General features: G+C 38.5%; 1 protein-coding gene across 3 annotated transcripts in view; it reads right to left on the bottom strand.

The window, feature by feature from the left end:
- Positions 1-2,273: 2,273 nt before the first annotated feature.
- The window catches only part of LOC117403281 (hippocalcin-like protein 1), a 55,762-nt gene continuing 31,425 nt past the window's right edge, over positions 2,274-26,610 (bottom strand). For 2 of the 3 annotated variants that reach the window (XM_034005315.3, XM_034005314.3), the window contains 3 exons: positions 8,389-8,787; positions 4,340-4,445; positions 2,274-3,428 (listed from right to left, as the gene is read on the bottom strand). In XM_034005315.3, the coding sequence (XP_033861206.1) occupies positions 3,331-3,428; positions 4,340-4,445; positions 8,389-8,766 (582 nt within the window). In that variant the 5' untranslated portion in view covers positions 8,767-8,787 and the 3' untranslated portion in view covers positions 2,274-3,330. Of the gene's footprint in view, positions 3,429-4,339; positions 4,446-8,388; positions 8,788-10,556; positions 10,689-26,610 lie in introns of all 3 variants that reach the window. The other variant, XM_059023627.1, reaches the window with a different exon arrangement.

Here is a 26,610-nt window from a genome sequence, read left to right as displayed (position 1 = left end):
GGACCCTTGATAAACATAATCTCTCTGATGGAGGCTACTTAAAAATGCTTAAAAATAGGAGGGCACTCTTAAAAGATAGAATTATGTTGTAAACCAAAACACAGTTTTTAAATTGAACATGTTTTATGAACAAAAGCAGTGTGTATTCTTAATAAACGCTGTTTCTCCGAAGGAGAAATATTATAGTGTCGTGACTGGTTTTTGTTCCTCTTAAAAGGTTTATTGGGTTGCTAAATTCATTTCACTCTGGCCTAGAGCATGAATATATATAATCATTTACGCACCAGGAGAAATGACCCTCCTGTGCTTACCCTTATGAGGCAAGACTGTGACAGAATACTGCAAAACTAACAGCTTTATGAAGTGTTGCAACTGACTGCTGTACTTTCCCAGAAGCCATATACTGTGAGCTGATTTTATAGGTTTTCAGAAGCTGCATTATGGATTAAATGGGAATATCAAGATGCAATAGGTAAATGTTAGGAAAGCAGCATCCACTCTTGAAGTCTTTGGAAGCTATTTGACTGCACAGTATTTAAGACCTGCCAGGACTGAACTGCATGTGTCTGCTGAAATCAAAAAGGGAATCCACAGTCTCTAAGTGAATCAGTCACAGGTGTTCTAGGGGTTCAGAATAGCTCTCAGGATGATGTTATACATTAGTAAAATCAGGCCTGATGGATAATGACAGTACTTTGTTGAGGGACCTTAAAAAGACCTGCCTGAGATTATTGTGATTGATCTCTAAAGCTGTTTTCAACACCGATTACCAGTACATGGCTATCATAATAAGAAGAGAAGCCCCTCACTGTATATGTGGATATAAGCTTGTAAGACGACAAGACACAGCCATATTAATCTGTCCCATGCTACTTTATATGTTACAATACAGACTGCTTTTCAAAAGAAACAAAAACAAGTTAACTTAAATGGAAATCACTGTGACTTTGTGCTGCCTCTATTTTGCACCCTTTCATAGTCAATATTTCATATTCAGCCAGAATTTGGTAACTATCAGGAAGCTAACAAAATATCCAAGTTGCTCTCAATTCAATAAGAATTCCAATTGACAGTTAGCTGTTTTTACTATTGGTAAAACTGTTTGTATGCTCTAGCCATGAAACTAGAAACAATCAGGACCCCAATGGGGGAAAAAAAAAGTATTCTTGTAGATGTCAGTTGTATGTTCCAGTTCTGTTCATTTTGGAAAGAATGGTTACCGAGATGATGTAATACTGGTTGTGGTCTGAGAAGGGGGCGGGGGGTGGCGAGGGGTATGACATCAAAACCACCATGAAGGGCTAGTATCTAATACGGGATCTAATCTAAAGTAGCTCAACATTGTTCCTCTCTAGTTAGTAAAATGAGTGTATAGGAAAAGAAATGATGACTAAATCATGGTCACGTGGAATCTGCAAGTAGCTGCCCACACATTGTTCCTCTTTAGTAATGATTAAGCTTCTATTCTCCTACCATCATGCCATATGGAATACCAATGAAGACGCAAACGTCACACAGAGCATTTCACACTGTGTGGTGCACTATGTAAACCTTGGGTATCCAGGTCAAGTCATTCTGTGGCCTATAGATTTCATCTAAATGTCACTGCATGTTCACAGGACATAGCGCAAATGACAGCAATAATTAGTATCTCGGCTTCTGTTATCTTCGCAATGGAAAGACTTCTGAGCTGGCCCTTTCAACCAGAAAATCTTCTCCCTTCTTTATGCACTTGAAAAGTGGAATGACAATATTACTGGTTTTTCATTTTATTTGATTTTTTATTGGTTTGATTGACAGAACGTTTCATACTTGTTTTGCCAGCAAAGACATCTCGAGAAGGTTAAGTGAGACACTTCTACACAAATAATCCGCTCAGGTGGGTGAACCGTTCCCCTGATTCCATCTGTGCCTTGTGTCATACAGAATCCAATTTCCTATCAAGACAGCGGAATATTTTTGAAGAAAGAGAAGATCTTGTGTGACTTTCTCAAGAGCAGTTTAGTGTGCCTAGTCATTGTCACTTCTTTGAGTCATAGGATACTGGATAAATCCTCACTACACATGAGGGAGGTGTGGGTAGTTTCATATGCTGATACCAATGCAAGGCCTAACATGTTTATTGTATTGGAAAAATGATTCTATTCACCACGGGTAAGACAGTCAAGCAGTCACATGACACATACAACACTGGTCACTGGCTGGAATGTGCTCATGTTTTCTAGCATTTACAACTGGGCTATATTTACTTAACTGCAACAGAAATCACATGCTCACAAGAAAAAGGTAGACTTTATTTTTAATTACATTTCTTGGCAGTAGGCAGATGAAAATAATATCAAGTAACACTGGAATGCACAAGGTTCATTATAAACATATGGACAGTAATATATGTAGAGACTTTGCAAAAGGATACAACAAATTCTGTCTTATCATCCAGTAATTAGTTATACTATGCACCAATGAAAAGGTCACTTTTCACTAAACCATATACATTAATCCTGAGCCTTCTTGGTCAGGAACATTAAGAATTCAAATAACAATATTAATATGAATTATATATTAAATAATAACTTCCATTTTTGATTTTACTAAAATTGTACATTCAATACTTAAATCAATAAAAAGATATCCACAAAACTATGGTTGCCATGCAAAGTCAATAGTGATTAAGCATCACAAAAAAATAAAAAGCACTTTGAAGCAGTACTGGAAACAAAATACTTGTTTTTAATTATTTTTTTTTTTTAAATTGACCTTCACAACTATAATTGCATTCATAAGTTTACTTCACAATACAAGCAAAGACATTCGGAAACGTACATTTACATACAAGCAAGCAAGCCTGCTAAAGAAAAGATATCAAATCAATTCAATGCATCTTTTCAGATCTTCCCTACATTCAGTTGGAATTTGCCAAACAGGTCTACCGTTCTCCAGTAGGTGCTTCTTGTCTTTAAAAACAGCAACTCGAAATGGACAGCCTCACATTCAACTGCTACTTATGTTTACAACTAGTTAAAAGAGCTTATTTGAAACAATAACAGTTTACTTAAAATAAGCTGCCGTACAGAACAAAGTTATTTATAACTGGGTTTAAAAAAAAAAAAAAAAAAAGTCATCCTAAAATAAAACCGTTGCATAAGTTAAGCGCAATGCTGCTCCCCTTTTATACACAAAAAACGAAAAAAGAAAAAAAAACGGCAGAATGTGGCAATGAATGTGTGTCCACCAATGACCTAGGAATGATTGAAAAGGCATTTGCAAGCAAAGCTGAAATGCACAAGCCAGTGGTTCACTGGAAAGTGTCCAGACAGATGAGATGTCCAATCAGAACTGACTTGCACTGCTGGGGTCGCACTGTAACAAACGCACAATGGAAGGGTCGCTCTTGGCACCTTTAATAAACTCCTCAAGAGAAAGTTTACCTGAGAGAGAAAGGAAATAATAATTAAAAATAAATAAATAAATGAAAACTTTAGTTCATGTGTGTGTTTATGTCCTCACTTTCTCTGCTTGCCTGATCTCCGTCTTAGGAGATCACACAGTATTCTGTTTTGAGTTTCCATCAGAAGTACTGTTAAAGCTCATAATTCACATTTAATTCTGTGACCACAGAAACAACAATATATAAAGTATAAGGGCAGCAACATATTACACATTGTGTTGTATTCAGCTGCTTTTGCATTGCAACTCAATGTGGATATTTACTATTAACCTACAGTTTAATAAATTCAATTTACCCCCCAACTTTAATCACTTGTCTACGCCAGTACATGGACATGCATGGGAACCTCAAAAAATCCATAAAAGATACTGATTGTGCAGAAAGTCATCAAAACCATGATAATAGTAGAATGTGAGTTGAACAGGAAGGGTTACAAGGTTACGCTGTCTTCTGTATTATTTCATTGCCAATGTTCCATTCCCCTAGTTATCTTTGGGTGGCCGCCATCAGCCATGTATTATTTTGCGCTATGTGTCCATTCTTAGCTGTGTAACTACAGCATTCCGTCATTAAACTGCATCAAAGACAGTGTGGTAAAAACGGTCATACAATGCTTGGCTGTGGGGTGACATCTGTGACAAAAACACTTGGCTGTAAAGGGGTTAAAATAGCAAGATGTTTCAATACCAATGACATTAGCCATGAACAGTTTGGATAGGAATCAAATAGATTTTAAACAAGCTTCAAAATTGACAGTAGAAATCAATTACCATGAAATGCTGCCTTGACTAAAATGTATTCAATGTGATGGGGCTGAAATGAATCAGTAATTCAATTCTAATTGGTTTAGGTGTGAAAGATCTGCCTCTGGAGTTCCAGAGCTTCACCCACCGTCATTGTTTGCGTCCATTTGTCGAAAGATCTTGTCTGTGCGCTTCTCTGGAGTGGACTCGTCTTCTGGCATCTTCATCACAGAGGACACCATTTTGTAAATTGCCTGACAACAGAAGAGCTGTTTGTTACAAACTAGGAAAACATAACAGAATTATAAGGACCCTTTGTGAAGTCGTTAACAAATAACCAACAGAAAATTGAAATTACATTCAACATTTGAACAGCAATAGGAATAGAAATCCTAGAAATGTATTCACAGTGCAACGTTAGGCAATGTAATCTTCGAAGACTGATGTCATCAAAATGGAACGTTATTAGGAGAGGCACATTTCAAATTAGGTGTCACATTCCTCAAATACCAAATGCAGATTGCCTACGTTTGGAATGATGATAGAAAAATCCATTGAACTCCTAGCAAGGAGAAATGTCATCGGCCTTCATTTCTGATGCTTGAGTCTGGTCTGGTAATGGCACAACTGGCAGGGAGGAGTGCATGAAGCCTTTTCCTATTGCAGTCACTAAATCTGTAAAACAACATGAATTGTAACTTCTCTTCATTATTAGGGAGGAAGGGTTCTACCACGATGACAATGCCTCTGTCCATCGCTCAGAGGCACCAGGGGCTGGTTTAAAAGAGATTTTACAAAGAGGCAGGTCTCCAGCAAAGGTGATCCCAACCTAATTCATCACAACGCATATGTGGCAAGCACTCTGCAGTGCCCCTTTTGTTTTGAAGGTGCAATACAAAACAGAGTGTTTATGGTTACTCCGTTAATAAGTTTTGATTATACTAAAAACGGATTAAGGAAATGCTAATCTATAGTAATACCATTTTTATTTATTGACAGAATTGACAGAAAACAAAAGCATTGCATGAGTGGTTACTGAATGGGGACCATTCAAGCATAATGGTACTTTAATTAAAAACGTTGTCGTATTACACACTTTGGACACTGGGGTTATGCTTACATTGCAGATTGTTACATAAGAAAAGAAACTGCCATTAATCCTATAAATCACACTGTGGCAGGGCAGAAGAAAAGGGTTTATTTAAAATAATGGGTTGTTGGTGATTAGTATTAAGATTTAAAATGTATTTATGATTATTTAACACGGGTGAAGGTATTGTAAATACTGTATTGATTTGGTTTTAGAATGGGTGTTGTTGTTGTGTTATGATTTGAGTGTATTTTGTGTTATTTTCTTTATTATTGTTGATGTAAGTGTGGTCTGGCAGAGGCGGTGTTAGCAGCTCGTGCTGTTAGCATGGCCATTACCTTGGTGAATCCCCTGGGGGCTGTGGAGATCCCAGAATGAAGTACTTTGAATTGGAATTGGTGGTTCTTGATGGAGAATCAGATATATTTTCTGTATTCCTTGTGTATAGGAAGATGGAAGTAGGCATCTTTGAGATCTATAGATCTCAACCAGTCCCCTGGTTGAACTGCCTTGATGATAATGGCTAGTGATACTATCTTGAATTTTTCTGAAAGAATAAAAATGTTCAGGTTCCTGAGGTCTAGAATAGGCCTGAATTTCCTGTTTTTCTTTTGTACCAGAAAGTATCTTGAGTAATGGCCCTGGGTCTGTGAAGATAAGGGGACCTCTTCTATGGCATGGGAATGCAGCATATTTGTTATTTCCTCTGGCAGGCAGATGCCCCTTGGCTTTGACCAGTCTAATACTCGATGATGCCTGTTGATGGTGGTAAAACCTGGAACGGAATCCTGTAGCCCTGTTGAATAAGCCTCAGGACCCAGGGGTCTGATGTAATTTTTTCCTAGCTGGTTAGAAAATGAGACACCCTTCCTCCCGTTGGCAGTGGAAGCGGTGGGTGGGGGGTTGTAGGGTTGGAAGGCTGAGAAAATGTCTTTATAATAGCTACGTCCTATTCTATGTGGTCTGAACTGGCCACATTGAAAGCGGCCCTGCTTGTTTAACCATGGTAGAGTTGGCTGGTTTCTGAATGACCTTTGTCTGTTGAAAAAACCCTGTTGCACGGTGCACCTCTCCCTGTAGTAGAGCAAGATCTAATCGCCTGTCTAGCCTCCTTCATGTCAGACAGGGATCCTTCAGGCTGGTGCCAAATAAAAGATCACCCTGAAAGGGTATCTCCAATATTTTTGTGTAGATGTCTGCAGACAGTGAAGATGTTTTCATTTGGATGCACCATCTTGCAGAGATGACATTAGCCACAGCTCTGTCGTAAGTATCAATTTCGCTGCATGGATCTGATATGCATGTTGTATGTGGAGGCAGAGTAATCTTTTTTAAGAAATTATCAATGTTTTTAACAGATCCATTCAAAGAAGCAGATCTAGGAGGACATACCTGCAGTTGGTGTAGCCATAATAGTATCCAGTTTAGGTTGTTTGAAAAGGTGTTTTTTATGATCCACTGGTACCCTGTAGAATTTATCCACTCTGGGCAGGCATGGTGCAGAAGTAGCAGATCTTTGCCAAATAGCCTCTACAGGCCTCCAGACCGCCACATGGAAGGGGAACCCTTCAAAGGCTTTTTTATCCCTTGCATCTAAGATGCGAAGGAAGTCATCCTGATCTGCACATGTCTGGGGTTGTACCTTGAGAGAGGATGAAATCCTTCTCAGTACAGCATCTGCATCTGTGTATATAGGGGCGAAGTCAATGACGTCACCGTCTCCTAGGGTGTGGGCACCTGGAAAGTATTGCTTCTGTGTACTTCCGGGTGCAACGGTACCAGAACTTGCTGTGTGAGCTACAGGCTGTAAAGGTTGAGCCTGCATCGATTGCTCATATTCCTTTAGTTGAGCCATGGCTGCTGGAGCCTCCGTAATGGTGGTCGCTGATTTCGCCAATACGTCTCTCTCCCTGCTGCTGCGGGAGTGTGTGGATTTTCTCCTTGGAGGAGAAAAACCTGGACCTCGTTGTTCTCTGGGGCTGCCTGCTCTTTTAGAAGTAGAGGGTGTAGAACGACCTTTATCAGAACGGTGAACTATCAAAGGGGAAGGAGCTTCCTTGTGAGTTGGAGTGACTGACATGTCTACACACATTAAACATACATTTGTGTTAGAAGATGGAGAAAGGGGGGAACCATACTTCAAGCAGTATTTTCGAACAAAAATAAAAAACGAAACACACGTTAGTCCTTACCCAAGCAAACGCAGTAGAAATTTGGATAACCTGACTTGCGTACAGGGGTTTTTATGGAGGAGGAACATGTATTTGGCACCAATGAGGATTATAAAAAGGATCTCTGGGAAAGAGATCTGGTTCTTTCTCCTGACCCAAGCGACATGAAGACCAGGAGTTCACATTGTGTGGAGTTCAGACGAGATAAGAAATAATATTAAGATAGATAAATATATTTAAAAACTTGTTTGAGTTTGCAGCCATTTCTTTTCACAGAATTAGTCTTGAAATGTTCCTGTTACAATTTACTGTAAAGAGCTACAGCATTATAACTTTTCCAGCGTGCTAGCGTGCTCTCTCTCTCTCTCTCTCTAAAAGTCAGCACTAGTTGTACGGGTGGCTGAAGTGAAAGTCGATTTCACCACCACTGAACAAGTAAATAATAGTGAATCATAAGTGTTATTCAAATCACGCAAGTACCTTGATGATATACAAATAACTGGCCTGACCTACCAGTGCTCCATACTAATGTTTGATGAAAGACACTCTGCCTTTGCTCAGTTTAAAGCAACATGTCCTAGACAGGGTATCAACAGGAGGTCTGCTTCTGCCAGAATGAACAGGCCATGCTGATGAGGCCTAATGAGTTGAAGTGACTTACTGAGGTTACACAGGTGAGTGTGGATTGGAAGTTGCACAATCTTGACAAACTGACACACTACTCTTTATTTGCATATTTTAATTGGTACTACATTAGCATTCTTCGAAAGTATTTACCGAATCCGAAACTTTATCACTTTGAAAACAAAATATCTTTCATGAAGGTACGATGCTAAACAAATAATTACTTTTAAACACTTCTGCAATATTTTAATATTAAATAATATTTAAAAGCCCGGAGTGGAATTAAAACTAGCAATAAAAAGGGGTACTTGCCTGTACTATTTCAAGCATTTCTCCCCGACTAATGTACCCGTTCCCGTCAAGGTCATACATGCTGAACGCCCACTTCAGCTTCTGCTCCAGTTTCCCCCGAGACGTGACACTGAGTGCAATGATGAACTCCCTGAAGTCTATAGTCCCGTCTCCGTTGGTGTCAAAGGTGCGGAACACGTGCTCTGCAAACTTGGACGCATCTCCGTAAGGGAAGAAGTTTGCATAGATTTTCTTGAACTCTTCAACAGTCAGGTGTCCAGTGGGACAGTCTTTGAGGAAGCCTTTGTACCACTCCTGGAGCTCGTGGTCTGTGAACTCGGTGTTCTCCCGCAGGTCGTGTAGCACCTCAGGGCGCAGTTTACTGTTCTGCTTCCCCATCCTCGCACGCTCTGTCTAGACCTGAAACAAACCAGAAGTCGTCATTAGGAGGACTGCAGCGACAGATGGCATGAAACTGAACTGGTTGTAGCAGGAATGAGCAAAAAAAGCTTTTAAAAAAGTTTCTCAGGATGGTAAAAAAAAAAAAAAACTGTCTAAAAAGCAATGGGAATAAACATTTGAGGCATTTTAAAAACACAACATAATCTCCATCTTCGGTGATGATATCACCTCCTGACCTACACCCACACAACAATATGGAATAGCACTATTAAAATACATTTATGCATATGTACTAATGCCTCCACTACAGAGAAAATAAAATAAAAAATTAATAAAACACACTGAACTGTGCGTGCAAATGAGTTTCTATGTTTTACAGTCTGTTAACGTTATGCTGATTTTTCCTGTTTTTTAATAATGTTTTTAAAGTTTTATAGAATAGCAGATTGGCAAGCAGCTGTAGTCTTTCAGCAAATCTTTGAAAATATAAAGTAGAGCTCCCCTGGAGAATCATTTCTGAATAAATACAGCACATCATTTAGTGACTAGACTTAGAACCCAATATCTTGGGTAAACTTGCATTATAACAATAAGCATTTCCAAAGGCTGAAAATACTGAAAAGTTCCCACTTTACTACTATTACTAAATGTACTACCACTGGCAACATTTTACAGATATGAATAGTAGTAGTTGTATTTCTGTATGTATACCATTTTCTGGAAAATTCCATGGTTAAGGTTGTTTTTATTAATAACCATGCATGTAAAAAAAAGATCAAATTACATTCTACCAATTTTGACTCCATTTAGTTTTATCCTCAGAGGAAACACACGAGAAACTAGACTATAGAAATACCCTGCACCTTTCATCTAGCAGACTGGAGGAGCCAGTCCCTGACATGTATAGAAATACCCTGCACCTTTCATCTAGCAGACTGGAGGAGCCAGTCCCTGACATGTATAGAAATACCCTGCACCTTTCATCTAGCAGACTGGAGGAGCCAGTCCCTCACATGTATAGAAATACCCTGCACCTTTCATCTAGCAGACTGGAGGAGCCAGTCCCTGACATGTATAGAAATACCCTGCACCTTTCGTCTAGCAGACTGGAGGAGCCAGTCCCTGACATGTATAGAAATACCCTGCACCTTTCATCTAGCAGACTGGAGGAGCCAGTCCCTGACATGTATAGAAATACCCTGCACCTTTCATCTAGCAGACTGGAGGAGCCAGTCCCTGACATGTATAGAAATACCCTGCACCTTTCATCTAGCAGACTGGAGGAGCCAGTCCCTGACATGTATAGAAATACCCTGCACCTTTCGTCTAGCAGACTGGAGGAGCCAGTCCCTGACATGTATAGAAATACCCTGCACCTTTCATCTAGCAGACTGGAGGAGCCAGTCACTGACATGAGTCAGAAATAACATTACTGGAAAAAATCTTATTAAAAAAACCTTGCAATGTTTCTCCACCAAAGACAAAAGCTTTGCATTTTACTAACTGCATGATCAACACAAATTTTAAAACGGAAAAAAACTGACTGGGAGATGCATCTTTTTGTAATGCATTAAGACAGAGGAGGAAAATTATCTACTTTTCGCAACAAATATCAGACAGCATTATTAAAAAGACCTCAGAATCATGGCTTTCTTACAAAAGATATAGGGGTGTCCTGTATAGTGTCAGAATAAAATGATACTTCTCTTGTGTGTAAAAAAAATAAAAAAGAAAAAAAAATTAAAAGGTATATGGGGAGGGGGGGTAAAGTATGTGTCCGTATATACCTCAATGCATCTGCACACCAGGGCTTCAGTAAAACTGAGCAGGTTTGTCAGGGACTCCGTGAGCATGCCGCTGAGCCAGTCCTTTTCAGTGGATAGGGCAAGTTTTCCCATGAAGGGGAATAAGAACACCTGCTAAAAGAGGATCAGGCAGCTGCTACTATTACAGAAAATCTTCCAAAGAATAGCATAGCATATCTAACTACACAATGTATTTAAGCACGGGGGAGTGTCTGAATCATCTGATATTAAATTGTGAAATCTGTTGTATTTCACAGCACTGTAATAGTCCTGAGGAGACTCCACTCACTGTGTCAATAAGTAGGTGGGAGGCACAAGGTGGATACATTCACAGAACATGAGGGAAAGCAGGAAGAGTGCACATGCTAGGAATCACTTTGACACATCCTTTCAGGGACTAAAGGTTTCCACACATAGGACGTGATGTGATTTGTCCAGTGATAAAAATGGTACATTCGCTGCGACACTACCTTTCACACCAGTGGTGATAGGCGACTCTCCTCTGATTGTATCGTCAGCTGGAAAATGTTTTTTTGTTGTGGTGCTGTGTGTCGTACAACACATTCGCTTGTAGCATGGCATCCGGTTTACAGAGGCCTCAACTCCGCCTTCATCTCTGTTGCAAAGGAAGCCCTAACACTTCTTGTCCAGTTTTCTAATAAAAGGGGAAGTGTAGGCCTACTTACAGTTTGTGTTGCTGTCATTAGGACAGTCTTGAAATATTATGCAACTCAATTTTGTTTTATTTAAGGCATTTGATAAACATTACCATAAATATTCCCAGGTAAGTATCTGAAATACACATTACAGGTGTCAGATGTAGTGCATATTTATGAAGATATAATATTTAACATTAATACCTCAATATCCTAGGCCATGCCTCCACTATGTTGGTACTATACAAACATATTATATGAGTTAATATTCATTTCTTAATATATAGGACGACGCCTCTGTTATGCGATTCATATTTAAATATAAAAACTAGGGTTTAGCCTTCACAAATTTTCATATTTCTTATAAAATTGTTTTCACACTTCCATTATTTGATTCTTTCCTAGTTATGAAAAGAACTAAACAAAATAGAAAAGTTATAAAAATATGCTTTTCAGTTTCAATATCAAGAGAAGTTAACCGTCAATAACTAAGTCAATATACTAACATTAAAAGTTCATATATATATATATATATATATATATATATATATATAGGTTTAAGGATCACAAAATCAATCATAAATGCTTACTTTAGTACTCATAACAAGCAAAAATAAATTAAGTTTATTAAGGCTCACAGAAGTAAGAAGAATATAAAAAAGTTAGAAATCATGGTACCAGAATTATAAGTATAGACACAAGCAGTAATAAAACATTTAAACAAACATTTTCACAAGCACGCAGGCTTCCTTATGGTTACGTACACGTGCACGCAGGATTCGTTCACATTATGTACCGTGACGTTGTTAAAAGGGGAACTGTAATTCAAATGAATATATAACCATTTCAATAGAAAACATGTTAACTAAAGCTTTTGACGCATTTTCAGTCTCTCCTTGAGCAGTATATTGTATAAAAACCATTTAAACAAATTAACATTTCATGTTTTAGAGGTCTCTTCCGTCGCTCTTTGTGTGATGTCCTGTCGTTGACTCGCTCTATAGTCACACATAGTATTCTGTTGAGCGTATGTCCCATTCCTATATTATCTAGGCTCGGGGGGGAGGTCTCTATTTAGGAGCTGCCTGCGAGCAGCTCGGGGCTGTGTTGTGGTGTCCTGACGTTGAGTGAATAAACATCTGAATGAGATCTTGCTGCGGTCAACTGGCTCTTGTTTGTTACCCTGAAACGCTACAATCCATTGACTGACATTCACAAGACAAACTCATGACGGACCACCTAATAGTACTACTGCTCCCTCCTAAGGAAAGACATTACACAAGTTTCTTCTCATTTATACGTATTTGTTTAACCTGCATGAATACCGTCTTGTTTACAAACACGATTGTTAAACTATTCTATTGTTTACTCATTAATATTATCATTATTATTCTCTAGTCCCTAACCATTACCACTTCACTGAGAGAAGCTCCCTAATCTAAACATAGCAATCCACTGTCATATATCAAATACACTTTGCTCAACAACATGCACGATGCATAATAAACCACTGCTCTAGCGCCAGTAGAATAACAGTCACAGGCAGTTCAATATTACAGTGAGAGTCTCACCCTCACATGGTCCATCAACGATCTTAATATCTGTGGATGAGAACAGTATTATTATTATTATTATTTGTTTATTTAGCAGACGCCTTTATCCAAGGCGACTTACAGAAACTAGGGTGTGTGAACTATGCATCAGCTGCAGAGTCACTTACAATTACGTCTCACCCGGAGGTTAAGTGACTTGCTCAGGGTCACACAATGAGTTAGTGGCTGAGGTGGGATTTGAACCGGGGACCTCCTGGTTACAAGCCCTTTTCTTTAACCATTTCTTTAGCTGCTTGTAAAAGCAAGCAGCTAAAGAAATGATCGGCATTGTAATGTAAAGACACACACTTCTGCAGCTATGTACATCGTTTCATGCAAAATAAACAATGGTAGCTGAATATGCCAAGTCACCAGCATTACTGATCATTATTGAAATCCAGTCCTGCAGTTTTTATATTTATCGCTTAGTTACTAAATATCAGGAAGAAAAGGTAATTGACAAGTTAAGCATAATTATGAATGCACTGCAGCTCGTACATGATGTGAAAGAAACAACCTGAATGTTAACCCACTAGATTTTTTATTTAATATTGTTATAATTAAAGTTGTAATGATGTAGAAATAATTCCCATTCAATATTGATCCACTGCCATCTTGGCTAGCAGAGCATTCAGCTTTCTATTTACCTTTCGTGTGCGTGGGAGTATGAGAGTGTCTACTGAGCTATGCCACCACAAGGCTGTAAAGATCAGAACAGCAGGTAATTTCAACTATTCCCCACTTTAAATCTTTATGGCCCTCTGTTACAATATCTAATCCTTTGAAGTAGATCAACAGGAATGCTCTGGGGGAAGATTGACAAACTTAATTAACCTAACAGCATCTTCAGTCTTATCCGTACACAGACCTAGTTTTCAAGATTTAAAAAGTAATTTTAGAAAGTACATTCAATTACAACTACGGCTTTCTCCCACACAGAGGAAGTTGTTCAAAAGCAGGACTCTGCTTCACTCAAGAATGTGAACCTAGCCTTATTGTTTCACCTCATCTGTTTTCTGCACTATTATTATTTTGTTTTTTTGTTTTTTAACAAAAGGCCACTTGACTGTTCATTTTAACACCAACTGTATTTGCTTGTCTCTGGCTGTGGCTCTCAGAATTAAAAGCTAAAGCTTTACAGTTTTACAAACCCATCCATGTAAAGCAGAGACCCGTCTAATTGAGAATTCCACACATCAACGGAAACTCGTAATCAATGCTCCACGATATATAATTAACACAGGAGTAGATAGCAACTCGCCAGTTAAATATAAAAATATTGAACCGCCGACAGTGAAATTGCAAGAGCTGCATGTGGAGCGCTTCATTACACCCGTTTTGTATGCTTTGTTAATGGAGAAAGCCTTTGCTTCCTGAATAATTGAATGAGCAGTGTTTTCTTTTATTTATAGCCTGGATAAGCACAGCAGTACTGATGTGAGTAACAACTGGTTTTCTGCAAAAAATAACATTACCAACCTGGTTCCATTTTTGCACTAGCAAGCCCATCAATATGAAAACATGCACTAAAACCTATTATGCTATAGAGTAAAAGTGACCTCAATCACCATACCCGAGTCATGCAGCTGCCCCTGGCCACAACCCTACAGTGCTTCTTGCACTTAACATTGCATTTTCATTCAGTAACAAGACAGCAAGAGTATGGTCTCCCATTTCTACATAAATACAAATGATGGTAGAACAAACTGCATCTCAATGTTTCAAATGCAAGCTGAAAAATATATTGTTAATATTCAAATATTTGTAATATTCTACAAAAAATACAAACATAAATCAATATTTATAATACTCATTATACAAAAAAAAAGTACAGATGAACCCGATTTACATCATGATTGCCGTGCAGGCATAACTCGTGATATAAAGCGGGTCATGATATAAACCGGGTTTCACGTTTGCCTATGACAGCACATTACGAGTGTGAGTCAAAAAGAAAGAAAACTAACAAGTGAATTAAAGAGCAGTGTTTTAATACTGTACATTTACTATATGACAGAGACATTTGTGTCATTAATTGGAACAAAACAGTTTGTGTCATTATCTAAAAAAGGCATGAACTGTCGACTGATGAGAACTATCAGTTAGGCGTTTGGGTGCATTTGTAAAAGACTGACTATCTTAAAAAGAAGAAACATTTGGTGATGTTGGTGTTTTGTAGCTGAACTGTATCCCGTTAAGACCACCCACGCAGCATTTGACAGGCTGCAAAAAATGTCAGTTTATCAGCCGAGATGATTATTGGTTGCTAGTTGCGTTGAAAATGAATTATACACTGTGGTTAATTAGTAAAGCATTTGACAGGCTGCACAAAACGTGCCAATAACAGGGTTGTGAGATGATATTACAGTTAAACACTTTATTCAAAAAATTATCAAAACGTTCAAAACTTTAACACAAAAAACAGAAATGAGTTCCAAAATTCTAAACTCGAAACACATTTTCTCATGTTTACATACAAAATGCTAAATTCTTGAAGTGCTGTTACCTCTCTTAAAGACATATTTCAAATGCTAATATCTATTCTTCCCTTTTTTCACAGAGGAGGATGGAGTTAGATGCCAGTGTCACCCGACATGAATTCCTTTATATAGATGAAGCTGGCTTCAATCTGGCCCATTGTCGGCGGCGTTATTGGAACCTCATCGGCCAGCGTGCCACAGTCGATGTGCCAGGGCAGCGTGGTGGGAATATCACTATGTGTGCCGGCATTTCCGAGAATGGTGTTGTGGCATGAAGCCCATTACTAGGGGAATACAATTCAGTACATCTGCTGAATTTCCTGGATGTGCTGCACAATCGCCTCGGAAGGTGTATGATCGCCACCCATATGAGCAAGCCACCCTTCTCCAGGCGATGGATGAAGCTTGTGACGACATTACAGCAGAGCAATGCCAGGGATGGATACGTCATTCAGGAAGGTTTTTTCCACGCTGCAAATGAAGACATTAGATGCGATGTCGATGAAATTCTGTGGCCACAAGCACAAGAGAGGCTTGAGGCTCAGGGATGACTGATCTATGCATTTGCATAGTATTGTATTAGACCTTATTTTGTATATTTACTATAATGTATTTATATTCTTTTGTTCACTATAATTTAGAGCCCTTTAGTCATTTGTAATTTGAAAAAGATTTATGTATCCTGAGTTTATTTTACTTTTAATTTAGTGTTAGGTAACAATATTTGACAAAGATTCATTTATGTTATTTTGCTTGGATGATTAAAATTTCTAATGTTTTGGTGCCGTATATGCTTTTGCAAGATGTACTTATCAAATCTGACCCCAAAACTTGGGGTTTGTACGTGCTGGAGGCTTTTGCCGCTGGAGTTAATATTTTGGGTTTTTGTGTTAAGAGTTTTGAACTTTTTCACAATCTTTCGAAAACTGTGTTTTATCAAATCGAAAAAAAAAACACTGTAAGAGAGGTAATTTCTCAAAGAACCTATGGTGCATGGTGAGTGGTTTTCTAAAAATGGTTATAATAAACGGGGTATGATATTAAGCGAGGCGATATAAAATGGGTTCATCTGTATTTTGAACTTGAGTCATTCTAAATGAAATACAATATAATATAATCTTTAATGATAGACGGGAGACATGAGATGGTCTTTTGAAAAAGGTTCAAGTATCCCAGAATCCCCTGCAGTCAATATCGCAGACAATGTTTCAGCAGATTGCGGAGCTAGTTCTGATATCTTTTTACTCGCACGTCACAGGTAAATTAACTAGGGAATTACTTTTTATTTTAACTGACATTCGCTAGGAGATTGTTTTCTAACTATTGCAGTGTATCCAGTTCATGCTCCCTCCTTAGAAGATTTTTTTCTTCTCCTGGCACACGCTCAAGAGCGAATGTTAAGAAATGTATTGCCCAGTTGATGCCAATGATGTGCGATTAAAAATGTCAAAATAGTCAGCAATATGTTTTAAAATATAATGGGACCTAGCATAATGCGTTTCTTGTAAACTTTTCAGGGTTTTCTATAACACTTTAATGTTAGGGTTGAGGGTAACAAAATAAAAAAATAGAAGTTCATATTCTTCCTCTTTAAAGAACGCTACCCTGGCAGATGCTGTATATGTATGCAATAAGGCCCAAGAGGCCGTCCACATACGTCGACTATACAGATGCCTCGGGGCGTTGTGAGGCATGAGATGAAGTCGAGTGCCTCCAACCCCCGAGAAGTCTGTATATTTAACATATACGGATGCCCTGAAGGGCCTTATTGCATTTATAATCCAGATCAAACAATGGATTTGAAGAAAAAAAAAAAAAAAAAATCCATAAATCACGTTTAGGGCAAAAAAAATATATATATATTTTTTTAATTAAATATCCTTATGCCAATAAAAGTAGTCCCATTTATAACTTTGAACTACACACTAAGTTAAACTGAGTAAATTAATTTTATTGGAACATGCAAAAGAAACTACATCTGTATTTTTGATATTGTGGACATTGCTTGAAAAGATACACCAGGGGGTGGAGTTCAGACGGCAGAGTTATTTTTTTTCCGTCACTGACAGTGCAGGCACACTGTCATCTTTATGCATTTTTAAAGGAAATACATCTTTTGCAAACTCCTAATGGAACATGAATGACATCTTAACATGTATCTCAAAAACATCAAAAGGCTAGATAGATTTTTTTTTTTTGGATAAATATTACATGGCAAGTGGTTCAAAGCAGGGCTTCTTTTTGGCACAGCCTTTTCAGGGGTCCAGAGATCTCAATTAGATTTGCGGCTTATCATTAAATATTCCCATCTCATATCCTTGGCATTAAAAAATAATGCTAGCATTATCCACCTTAATGAGATCTGCATGAATTCACGGTTTCATCAGCATGAACTGCATTCATTCAGCTACCAGGGTACTACCACCACACAGCCTTTTACATTAGCTCTCACAATCTACCACAATCCTACACGATTCAGTGGCTAGAAACAAAAAAATACAAAGCCCATTTTAAAAAGGGAATCTGTAAGCATTCAGAACAGCTTTTGACAATTAATTAATGCTATAAAACCGTTATAAAACTTTAGTGATGAAACAGGATGCACAGGTCTTTCTGCAAGAGGGCAGATTAATGTACTTCATTTTTTAATAGGATGATTACATTAAACTTCTGCAATTGGCAATCATATCTCAGACCAATTTGGATGGTTGCCTAAATTGGAAGATCTGGAAACCGCATTTTTGTCATGCAGATATTTGTGTTGGAATAGACATCATAAATACTGAATTATTATAGAACGCATATAATAAAAAGAAAAGCCTGCTTACTGAAAAACTAATTTAAAAAAAATCTCAATAAAAACGATACAGTCTGTGAATGTGGGTAGGTTGTTCACGTCCATCCTGGCGAGTTATATGAACACATTATTCATGGCATGGAGTATGCCTGTACTGTATAGGACAATAAAGCATGTTTAAATCCAAATTAAACAGCTTACATTTTAAAATGTTAATCTCAAATAATGTACAGTGGCTCTCAAAAGTATTCACCCCCCCTTGGACTTTTCCACATTTTATTGTGTTACAACATGGAATCAAAATGGATTTAATTAGGAGTTTTTGCCATAATATCAAAGTGAAAAATAAAATCTACAAATTGTTCTAAATTAATTACAAATACAAAACAGAAAACAATTGATTGCATAAGTATTCACCCCCTTGAGTCAATATTTGGTAGAGGCACCTTTGGCAGCAATTACAGCCGAGTCTATTTGGATAAGTCTCTACAAGCTTTGCACATCTGGACACTGCAATTATTGCCCATTCTTATTTGCAAAATTGCTCAAACTCCGTCAAGTTGGATGGGGACCTTTGGTGAACAGCAATTTTCAACTCTTTCCACATATTCTCAATTGGATTGAGGTCCGGGCTTCGATTGGGCCACTCCAGGACATTGTCCTTTTTGTTTTTAAGCCACTCCAGTGTGGCTTTGGCTGTATGTTTGGGGTCATTGTCCTGCTGGAAGATGAATCTTCTTCCAAGTCCCAGGTCTCTTGCAGACTTCAGCAGGTTTTCCTCCAGGATTTCTCTGTACTTTGCTGCATCCATTTTGCCCTCTATCTTCACGAGCTTTCCAGGCCCTGACGCAGAGAAGCATCTCCATAGCATGATGCTGCCACCACCATGCTTCACGGTAGGGATGGTGTTCTCAGGATGATGTGCGGTGTTAGGCTTGCGCCAAACATAGCGCTTAGCGTTGAGGCCAAAAAGCTCTATTTTAGTCTCATCAGACCATAGAATCTTCTTCCACTTGGTCTCAGAGTCTCCCACATGCCTTCTTGGAAACTCTAGCCGAGATTTGATGCGAGTTTTTTTCAACAATGGCTTTCTTTTTGCCACTCTCCCATAAAGGCCAGTTTTGTGAAGCACCCGGGCTATTGTTGCCATATGCACAGTGTCTCCCAGCTCAGCCGTGGAAGACTATAACTCCTTTAGAGTTGCCATAGGCCTCTTGGTGGCCTCCCTGACTAGTGCCCTTCTCGCCCGGATACTCAGTTTTTGAGGACGGCCTGTTCTAGACAGATTCACAGTTGTGCCATATTCTCTCCATTTCTTAATAATGGACTTTACTGTGCTCCGGGGGATATTCAATGCCTTGGAAATGTTCTTATATCCTACCCCTGATTGGTGCTTTTGAAGAACCTTATTCCGGATTTGCTTTGAATGTTCCTTTGTCTTCATGATATAGTTTTTGTTAGGAAATGTACTAACCAACGTGGGACCTCCCAGAGACAGGTGTATTTAACCTGAAATCATGTGAAACACCTTAATTGCACACAGGTGGACTCCATTCAACTAACTATGTGACTTCTAAAGACAACTGGTTGCACCAGAGCTTATTTAGGTGCGTCATAGCAAAGGGGGTGAATACTTATGCAATCAATTATTTTCTGTTTTATATTTGTAATTAATTTAGAACAATTTGTAGATTTTATTTTTCACTTTGATATTATGGACTTTTTTGTGTTGATCAGTGGCAAAAACTCCTAATTAAATCCATTTTGATTCCATGTTGTAACACAATAAAATGTGGAAAAGTCCAAGGGGGGTGAATACTTCTGAGAGCCACTGTAGCCTCAGAAATGTACAATGCCTTGGCACTGTACTGATTGTTGCTGTATAAATAGGTTAAACTTTCCCGATGCATCATGAGGAGGAAAATGGAAATATGGTATCAAGGCCCTGCTTTGGTTAATGCAGCGTTTACAAACGAATGACTTACTTTACCTGTGCTGTATCCCATCTTTTCCATGTCACAGCAAGTTGCTCTCAACATATTCCTGATTGTATTGATATCTTTTTTAACCACGCATTATACAGAATTACTTTTTTCTCAACTCTTAATCGGGAACGTTCGCCAAGAGAAAGATTTGTTCTTCATCCAGTTTATGCTCTCTGCTGAGCGTATTGTACGCACAGCATTGTTGCAGGGTGGAGTGTGATCTGGATACACTGCGATCCTTAGAAGATCTTTCTCTCTCCTGGCAATCTCCCCTAAGTTAATACTGAGAAAAGTACTGCCCAGTTGATTCATAACCCATAACTTTGCCAGGTGTTCTGTAGCACATTAAGACTCACTGCTGCACTGCTCTAAAATACAACAAAGAACCATGTACAATTAAAAAAAAAAATGAAAAATTTAATTGGGGCTCCATAACCGCCTAATTGCCGAAAGCCCTGTTTTACTAAACAGATTTTCTAAGCCGTCTATAATAACATGTTGGTTTGAAAAAAAGTAATTAAAAACAATTGCATGAAATTGAATATTTATCCCAGTGTGCATACAAATGACTGCAATTTTACACTATCTGGAACAACTACTCCATTACATCAGTGCCTCTGGTGAAATAAAAACATAACTTAGCACCTCCACATATTACAAAGCAACATATATTTTGATGATTTAGAATATGTAGATAAGAAGCATTGGAAGGAGGTAAGATGTACTTCCAAAACAAACATCAAATGCATTGTGCAGCAAAATATACCAAAAGGTGGATTGACATAAGAAAATGGAAAATGTTAGGTTATTATCATAACCCTGGTTCCCGGAAATAGAAATGTAACCATTACATAATGGGTGTTTACCTTGAAATCTGAATATTATATACCAAAGCTGCTCAGCCAAGCCTGTGACGCAGTCATGCCCGTCCCCGAGGCCAAGCCTGCTGCAATCATGGACACAGCGACCTTGACGGTTAGTGGTTACATTTCTATTTCAGGGAACCAGGGTTATGAAAATAACCTTCCCTTTCAAGTACGAAATGAAACCATTACCTAATGGGCGAGTATACCCAAGCCGTCGCAAGGTGAATGCAAGCAAGAAAGCCGCTTTGAGTGATACAAATTTCAGCTCAGCTGAATGCAAGGGCTCAAATGGAGACTTCAGAGTGCATCAAGCCTCCAGCAAGGAACAATATTCTTCTTTCGTCTCTGCGCCAGGCAGCGGAGCCTATTAAAGTCTCCGCGACGAGCGGCTGCAGGACTGTTCTGAACACCACCTCTGGCAGCAGGTGCAGCAGGCTGTGCCGGTCTCTGAGGTTGCTGGGGCCTTGGGCGCCAGTTTGTAGCTGGTTTGCACACTGGGGGTGGTCGCTTGGGAAGCAGATGAACCAGCTCCTTTGTGGATTCCCACACGTGGTGAGAGCGCTGCAGCATCTCATCCACCGCAGGACCAAACAGGGGCACCCAACAGCGGTGCATAACTCTGTGAGACACCACATACAATCTGAATGGCCACTGCTTTGTGATTCACTGGGTTCTAACACGCATAAATCAAAACGCCCCAGCCACCATCTCTCATTTCTGCCTGCCGGGTAATCTGACAACAAACACACAAGCATTTAAATTCTAGTCTTCAACTGAAAATTACATTTTAAGCTTTTAAGCAGAGATTTTGTCTGACTTCTTGAACATTTAACAATGTTAGCAAAAACAAAACAAAAAAAAGATTATAATACGGCTGTCAAGAATTCAAACAATAATACCCGAGACAGAGGGGATTACCACATATTACAGTCTGTTTTTTTATTTTTTATTTATTGGTTAAATCAAACTCTCAAATAATAATGTTGGCAAGAAATTACACATAATATTGTGTTAACCACGAAAAAGATAGAAACTTCAAAAAACTTACAGGACATAGGACAAGAGAGAGTGATCTTTTTTTCTAGGAAAAAAAAACACTTGTTGTGCACCTCATTTTTTCTGGACATTGGTAGCATCGTACAGTACAAGAGGGAACAAAAACCCAAGAATCACCCCTCACCATGCCAAGAGGGTGATCCTCTCTTGGGCAAGGTTGAGGCACAAATATAGCAAGTGGAGATGCCTGTGTGGTCTCTGGTATACCAAGTACTGGTATATTCATCACATTTTAAACTCCCTCTCTTTTTAATGTATGTAAGCAGCATGTAATCAATACACTGTCTGCATGGCCTGTTGTCCAAGAATGAAGTTGAGTTTCCTTTTCAGGAGCATGTTAAGGTCTTGTAATTCCAAGACAGTAGAATTTGTATTCATTATGAAAGGGTCGTTCAGAATACATGCAAGATACCTGGTGCAGTGTTATACCTGCTCTGTACAGTATGCATCATCTTAGATTGCGATTTTGTCAGATGTCGTGCACAGTTGTGCCTGGCTGGTGCTTGGAAGGCTGGCCTATCGCCTGACTCGCAATGGAAGCTCCATTTCCATCAGCCCCATTCTCTTATCTTTTCCAGTGCAATGTTTTACTTCTCTTATAGGACAGCAATATCAATACAGCAACTCTCACATGACATTTCTTAAAAACAGTTCAGTGCGGGACTTCAGAACTTCAATATGGATCCAGTCGAACAGGCTAATTTTAGAGTGTGCTTATCAGTACAGTACAAGCTCTCCTTAAGTGCCCTTGTGTTTAACCTTCCAAGGAAATAATTAAATCTATGTAATCTGTACCCTGCTATGTACAAGTAGACCTGTTATTAGCAGGCAGGATAATGCTTTCATGATATACAAATGCCAGTTTACTACTTATTCACAAAACAGCTGCACAAGAACACTGCTTAGTGTAGAGTTCTGTGGCAGGCTTTTGTTTAGCAAGGGCATTAACTATGGCACTGCTGGAATTCTTGTATGGAAACTCCAAGCAATCCCTTAAAAATAGGATATGTGAAAGACTTTCAAGCATGCTCTAAATGTATTAATTAAAAACTTTAAATCAGCAATGATCTTTAAAAGATATATACTGTATGTAATAATGCATATTTTTGTAATTATATTAATTGTTATAATTTAGATTCTTCCTTTCCATTGTGGTGTTCCTTCTCCTGTATCAAAATTGCATACACCAGACTGATTTAATCATCTTTTAGTGGACAAGCCTAATTAATATACAGGGAGCGAGCAATGTCAGAATATCTATGCACATCAATTCAGATCAATTCAGATAATGTAATGAAACCTTCAAATAGGCTCCAGACAGAAAAAAACATTAGAAGAGCTCTGCCCTTTCAATGCAAGTCTAGTATCAGCACACAAATACACCCAGAGAAAAGAATTGACACCGGTACATAACTGTTTGGAAAACCAGGAATGGACTTTATCAGTACAATTTTTGGTGAACTACAGTATTTTATGACAAACACATGGTATTTAATTGATATCAGATTTGGGGGGTAGTATTTGGAAAACAATTTGAACAAATTTACAAATATATATATATATATATATATATATATATATATATATATAACCACTATTATTATTATTAAAGTACTGCCTGTAAGCTTGTTTTTAAACAACTAAAGAATTTGTTATATAATTTATTTCTTGGATATTTTGTCATTTGTCTTGAATTATATTAAATGTGTTCTCCCTTTATACTTTGTAGTATCTAGGCACATGCTACAAGTTATATCTCACACAGTATTTGCAGGTGCTGTTAACACTTTTTTTTTTTAATTATTCCAGCAAAAAACAAAGGTGCCTTGATGAATTATTAATTATGCAGACAGGCCCCTTGCACAGTCAAAGAGCAAATGCTCTGACTGATGGTGTGCTGAACATGCTTGTCAAAGACATGATACCTTTATCTATGGAAGGAGATGAAGGCTTTCGTCAGATGTGCTGGTTATTTGAACCAGGTTACAACATTACTTCTAGAACACGCTTCACAAAGTTAATGGAGAAAAAATACGAAACACTATCCCAAAGGCTAAGAACCAGCTTCAAGTCTATTGATAACATGACGTTAACAGCCGATATCTAGACAAGCATCTCAACAGAAGCATACCTTGGTATTACCTGGCACTATGTTGGGGTAGATTGGATGGTCAGAGATGTAAATGTTTGATGTAAATTGGCCAGTAGCAAACTTAAGGTAAAGCAGCAGCAAATGGGAACCTGTGAGCACAAGTTAACTGAAGATGTGAGCACCAGGTGGAACAGCACATTCTATATGATTGAGAGACTGCTGGAGCAGAGATGACCTGTGACTGCAGTTTTGTCTGATCCTTCCGTAACCCAGAAGCGTAGATGATACCTTGACCTGCAGCCTGAACAGTGGAGCATGTTGGAAGAATTGAAAAGTGCACTGGAGCCTTTTCATGAGCGGTGAAAAACATGTTACTGTGTCAGCACTGCCTACATTGGTGGAGGGGCTAATTAAATCCATGCAAAGCAGTATCTATGAATCAGCTTCTGTAAAAGCATTTCAAGCTGCTGCTGAACAGCAGATTAAACAGTGTTGGGAGTAAGAGACCCACTTTTCCGCAGGAGTTCCAGTACCAAACCCCGTGGTTATCGCACCAGCTTTGGATCCACGCTTCAAGAAACTCAAGTTTTTGCAGCCCCAAGAGGTCATTCATGTTCAGAGCACCCTGCAGACACTGGCAGACACCAGTAAGTTGTCAAGAACACCAGTGATCTGCAAAACCTACAAGATGCCAGCTCTGCTAGCACTGTCCTTTCTGCACCCCTGAAAAACCTAAAGATTCTGCAGCTGATTGCTCACCTCCTGCCAAGAAAGCAAATAGCATGTTAGATACTCTGCTTGCTGGGGATTCCACCAGTAGTGATGAAGATGCAAAAAAATGATGATGATGATGATGATAATGATGATGATCAGATCTACTAAGACATAAGAAATGAAATCATCCAGTACTTGAGAAAAGCCTGCTCTAAAGTATTCTGACCCTCTGCAATGGTGGAAGTACAATGAGGCACGCTTTGCTACACTTGCAACACTCTGAAAGGCTTATCTGGGCACACTGGCAACCTCAGCACCATCTGAATGACTTTTTTCTTCTGCAGGAACAATTACAGAAGAGAGCTAGCTTGAGTCCAAGCCATGTGGACATGCTGATTTTTTTACACAGCAATTTAGAGTTGCTCTAAACAAGGGATTAGGATTTTTTTTTGTTGCCGTTACATTTTTTTTTTTTTTTAAACAAACTCAAGTTTGGTTGTTAAAGAAGATTCAAATAAAATGAATTGCAACAACAGAAACACAATGAAACCGTTTTATTTTACTTCACTGCATTTTGCAATAAATAGCTTCTATTCTGTTAAACTCTGAGCAGACTAGCAGTGTCTGCACCATTTGAATGTTTTTCTTGAGTCTTTTTAACTTGAGTCCAAGCCACATGAACATGCTGATTTTTTTTACACAGCAATTTTGAGTTGCTCCAAACAAGGCACTGGGAAAATTGTTGTCAAACACATGTAAAGTTTTTATAAAATGGTGAGTATAAAATGATTACAATCTTCAATAACGCAGTAGCTCGATTATTCAAATAATCAAAAAAAGAAATCAACAGAATATTCGACTATTTTAATATTCGAAAGTTGCAGCTTTAAAAAAGAGCAAGTTGTGCATGCTGACTGTATCTGTTGATACTTTTGAAGGACCCCTTAACTAAGAGAGGTCCGCTCTCTGCTGGCTTTTACACGTGCCCCTTCCTTGCGGGACATGTCCTAGCCTTCCTGACAAAGTTAGTTATTCTTGTGGATTTCTTTTCTTAAAAGAAAAAAATAAAAAAAGAAAAATGAAATATGTCTACTGGTGCCAGAATTTAATATGTTGATGGTGCTATATGAAGTACCCTGGTGCTAGAATCTAATGCCATAGCACCAAATTTGCACCCCTGATATGTACAGTAGATCTGTAAAGTCCCAAGTGTATGCCACACCCCTGTCCCATGGTAACCATTATGTACTGGATTTCCCTTCTGGTGCACAGAATACAGCCTATAGTCCCCCTATCTAATATATCAGAATGTACACATCCAGAACATTTATTAACTGGTTATATAAAAGCCCTCCTAGATGCAAGCTTGTTTGACACCTGTGGGTTTATAACAGCAACTAGCTAACCTTATATCTGATTTTGTTATGGACTATAATGTTAAACTAAAATGTGATTTTTGTTCATAAACTTGACAATGTACATAACGTAAGCTGTATAAAATGCAATATATAAAAGTAATAAACTAATGAAATATGTCCTATACAAGTTTAAAGCAAGGCCGCTGTGGAGTTGAAACACTGACTAAATAAATAACACACCAGCAGGGTGCTTATTATCAAAAATAACCTTTGAAATGACTAACAATGTGAATTCCTGTCCCCAAAGACAGACGGTTGCTGGTCATATACGAAACTGCACTGTTTGAACTGTAACCACAATAGCTAAAACAGGATGCACAAGACCAGCTCATAAATACAGAATTACATGCGGGCTACAACCTTGTAAGATTGCGGACTAC

The sequence above is a fragment of the Acipenser ruthenus genome, chromosome 5 (assembly GCF_902713425.1).
Source record: "Acipenser ruthenus chromosome 5, fAciRut3.2 maternal haplotype, whole genome shotgun sequence".
NCBI lineage: Eukaryota > Metazoa > Chordata > Actinopteri > Acipenseriformes > Acipenseridae > Acipenser > Acipenser ruthenus.
Note: the sequence above shows the minus strand (reverse complement) of the source record. Positions and strands in the feature narration are given on the sequence as shown.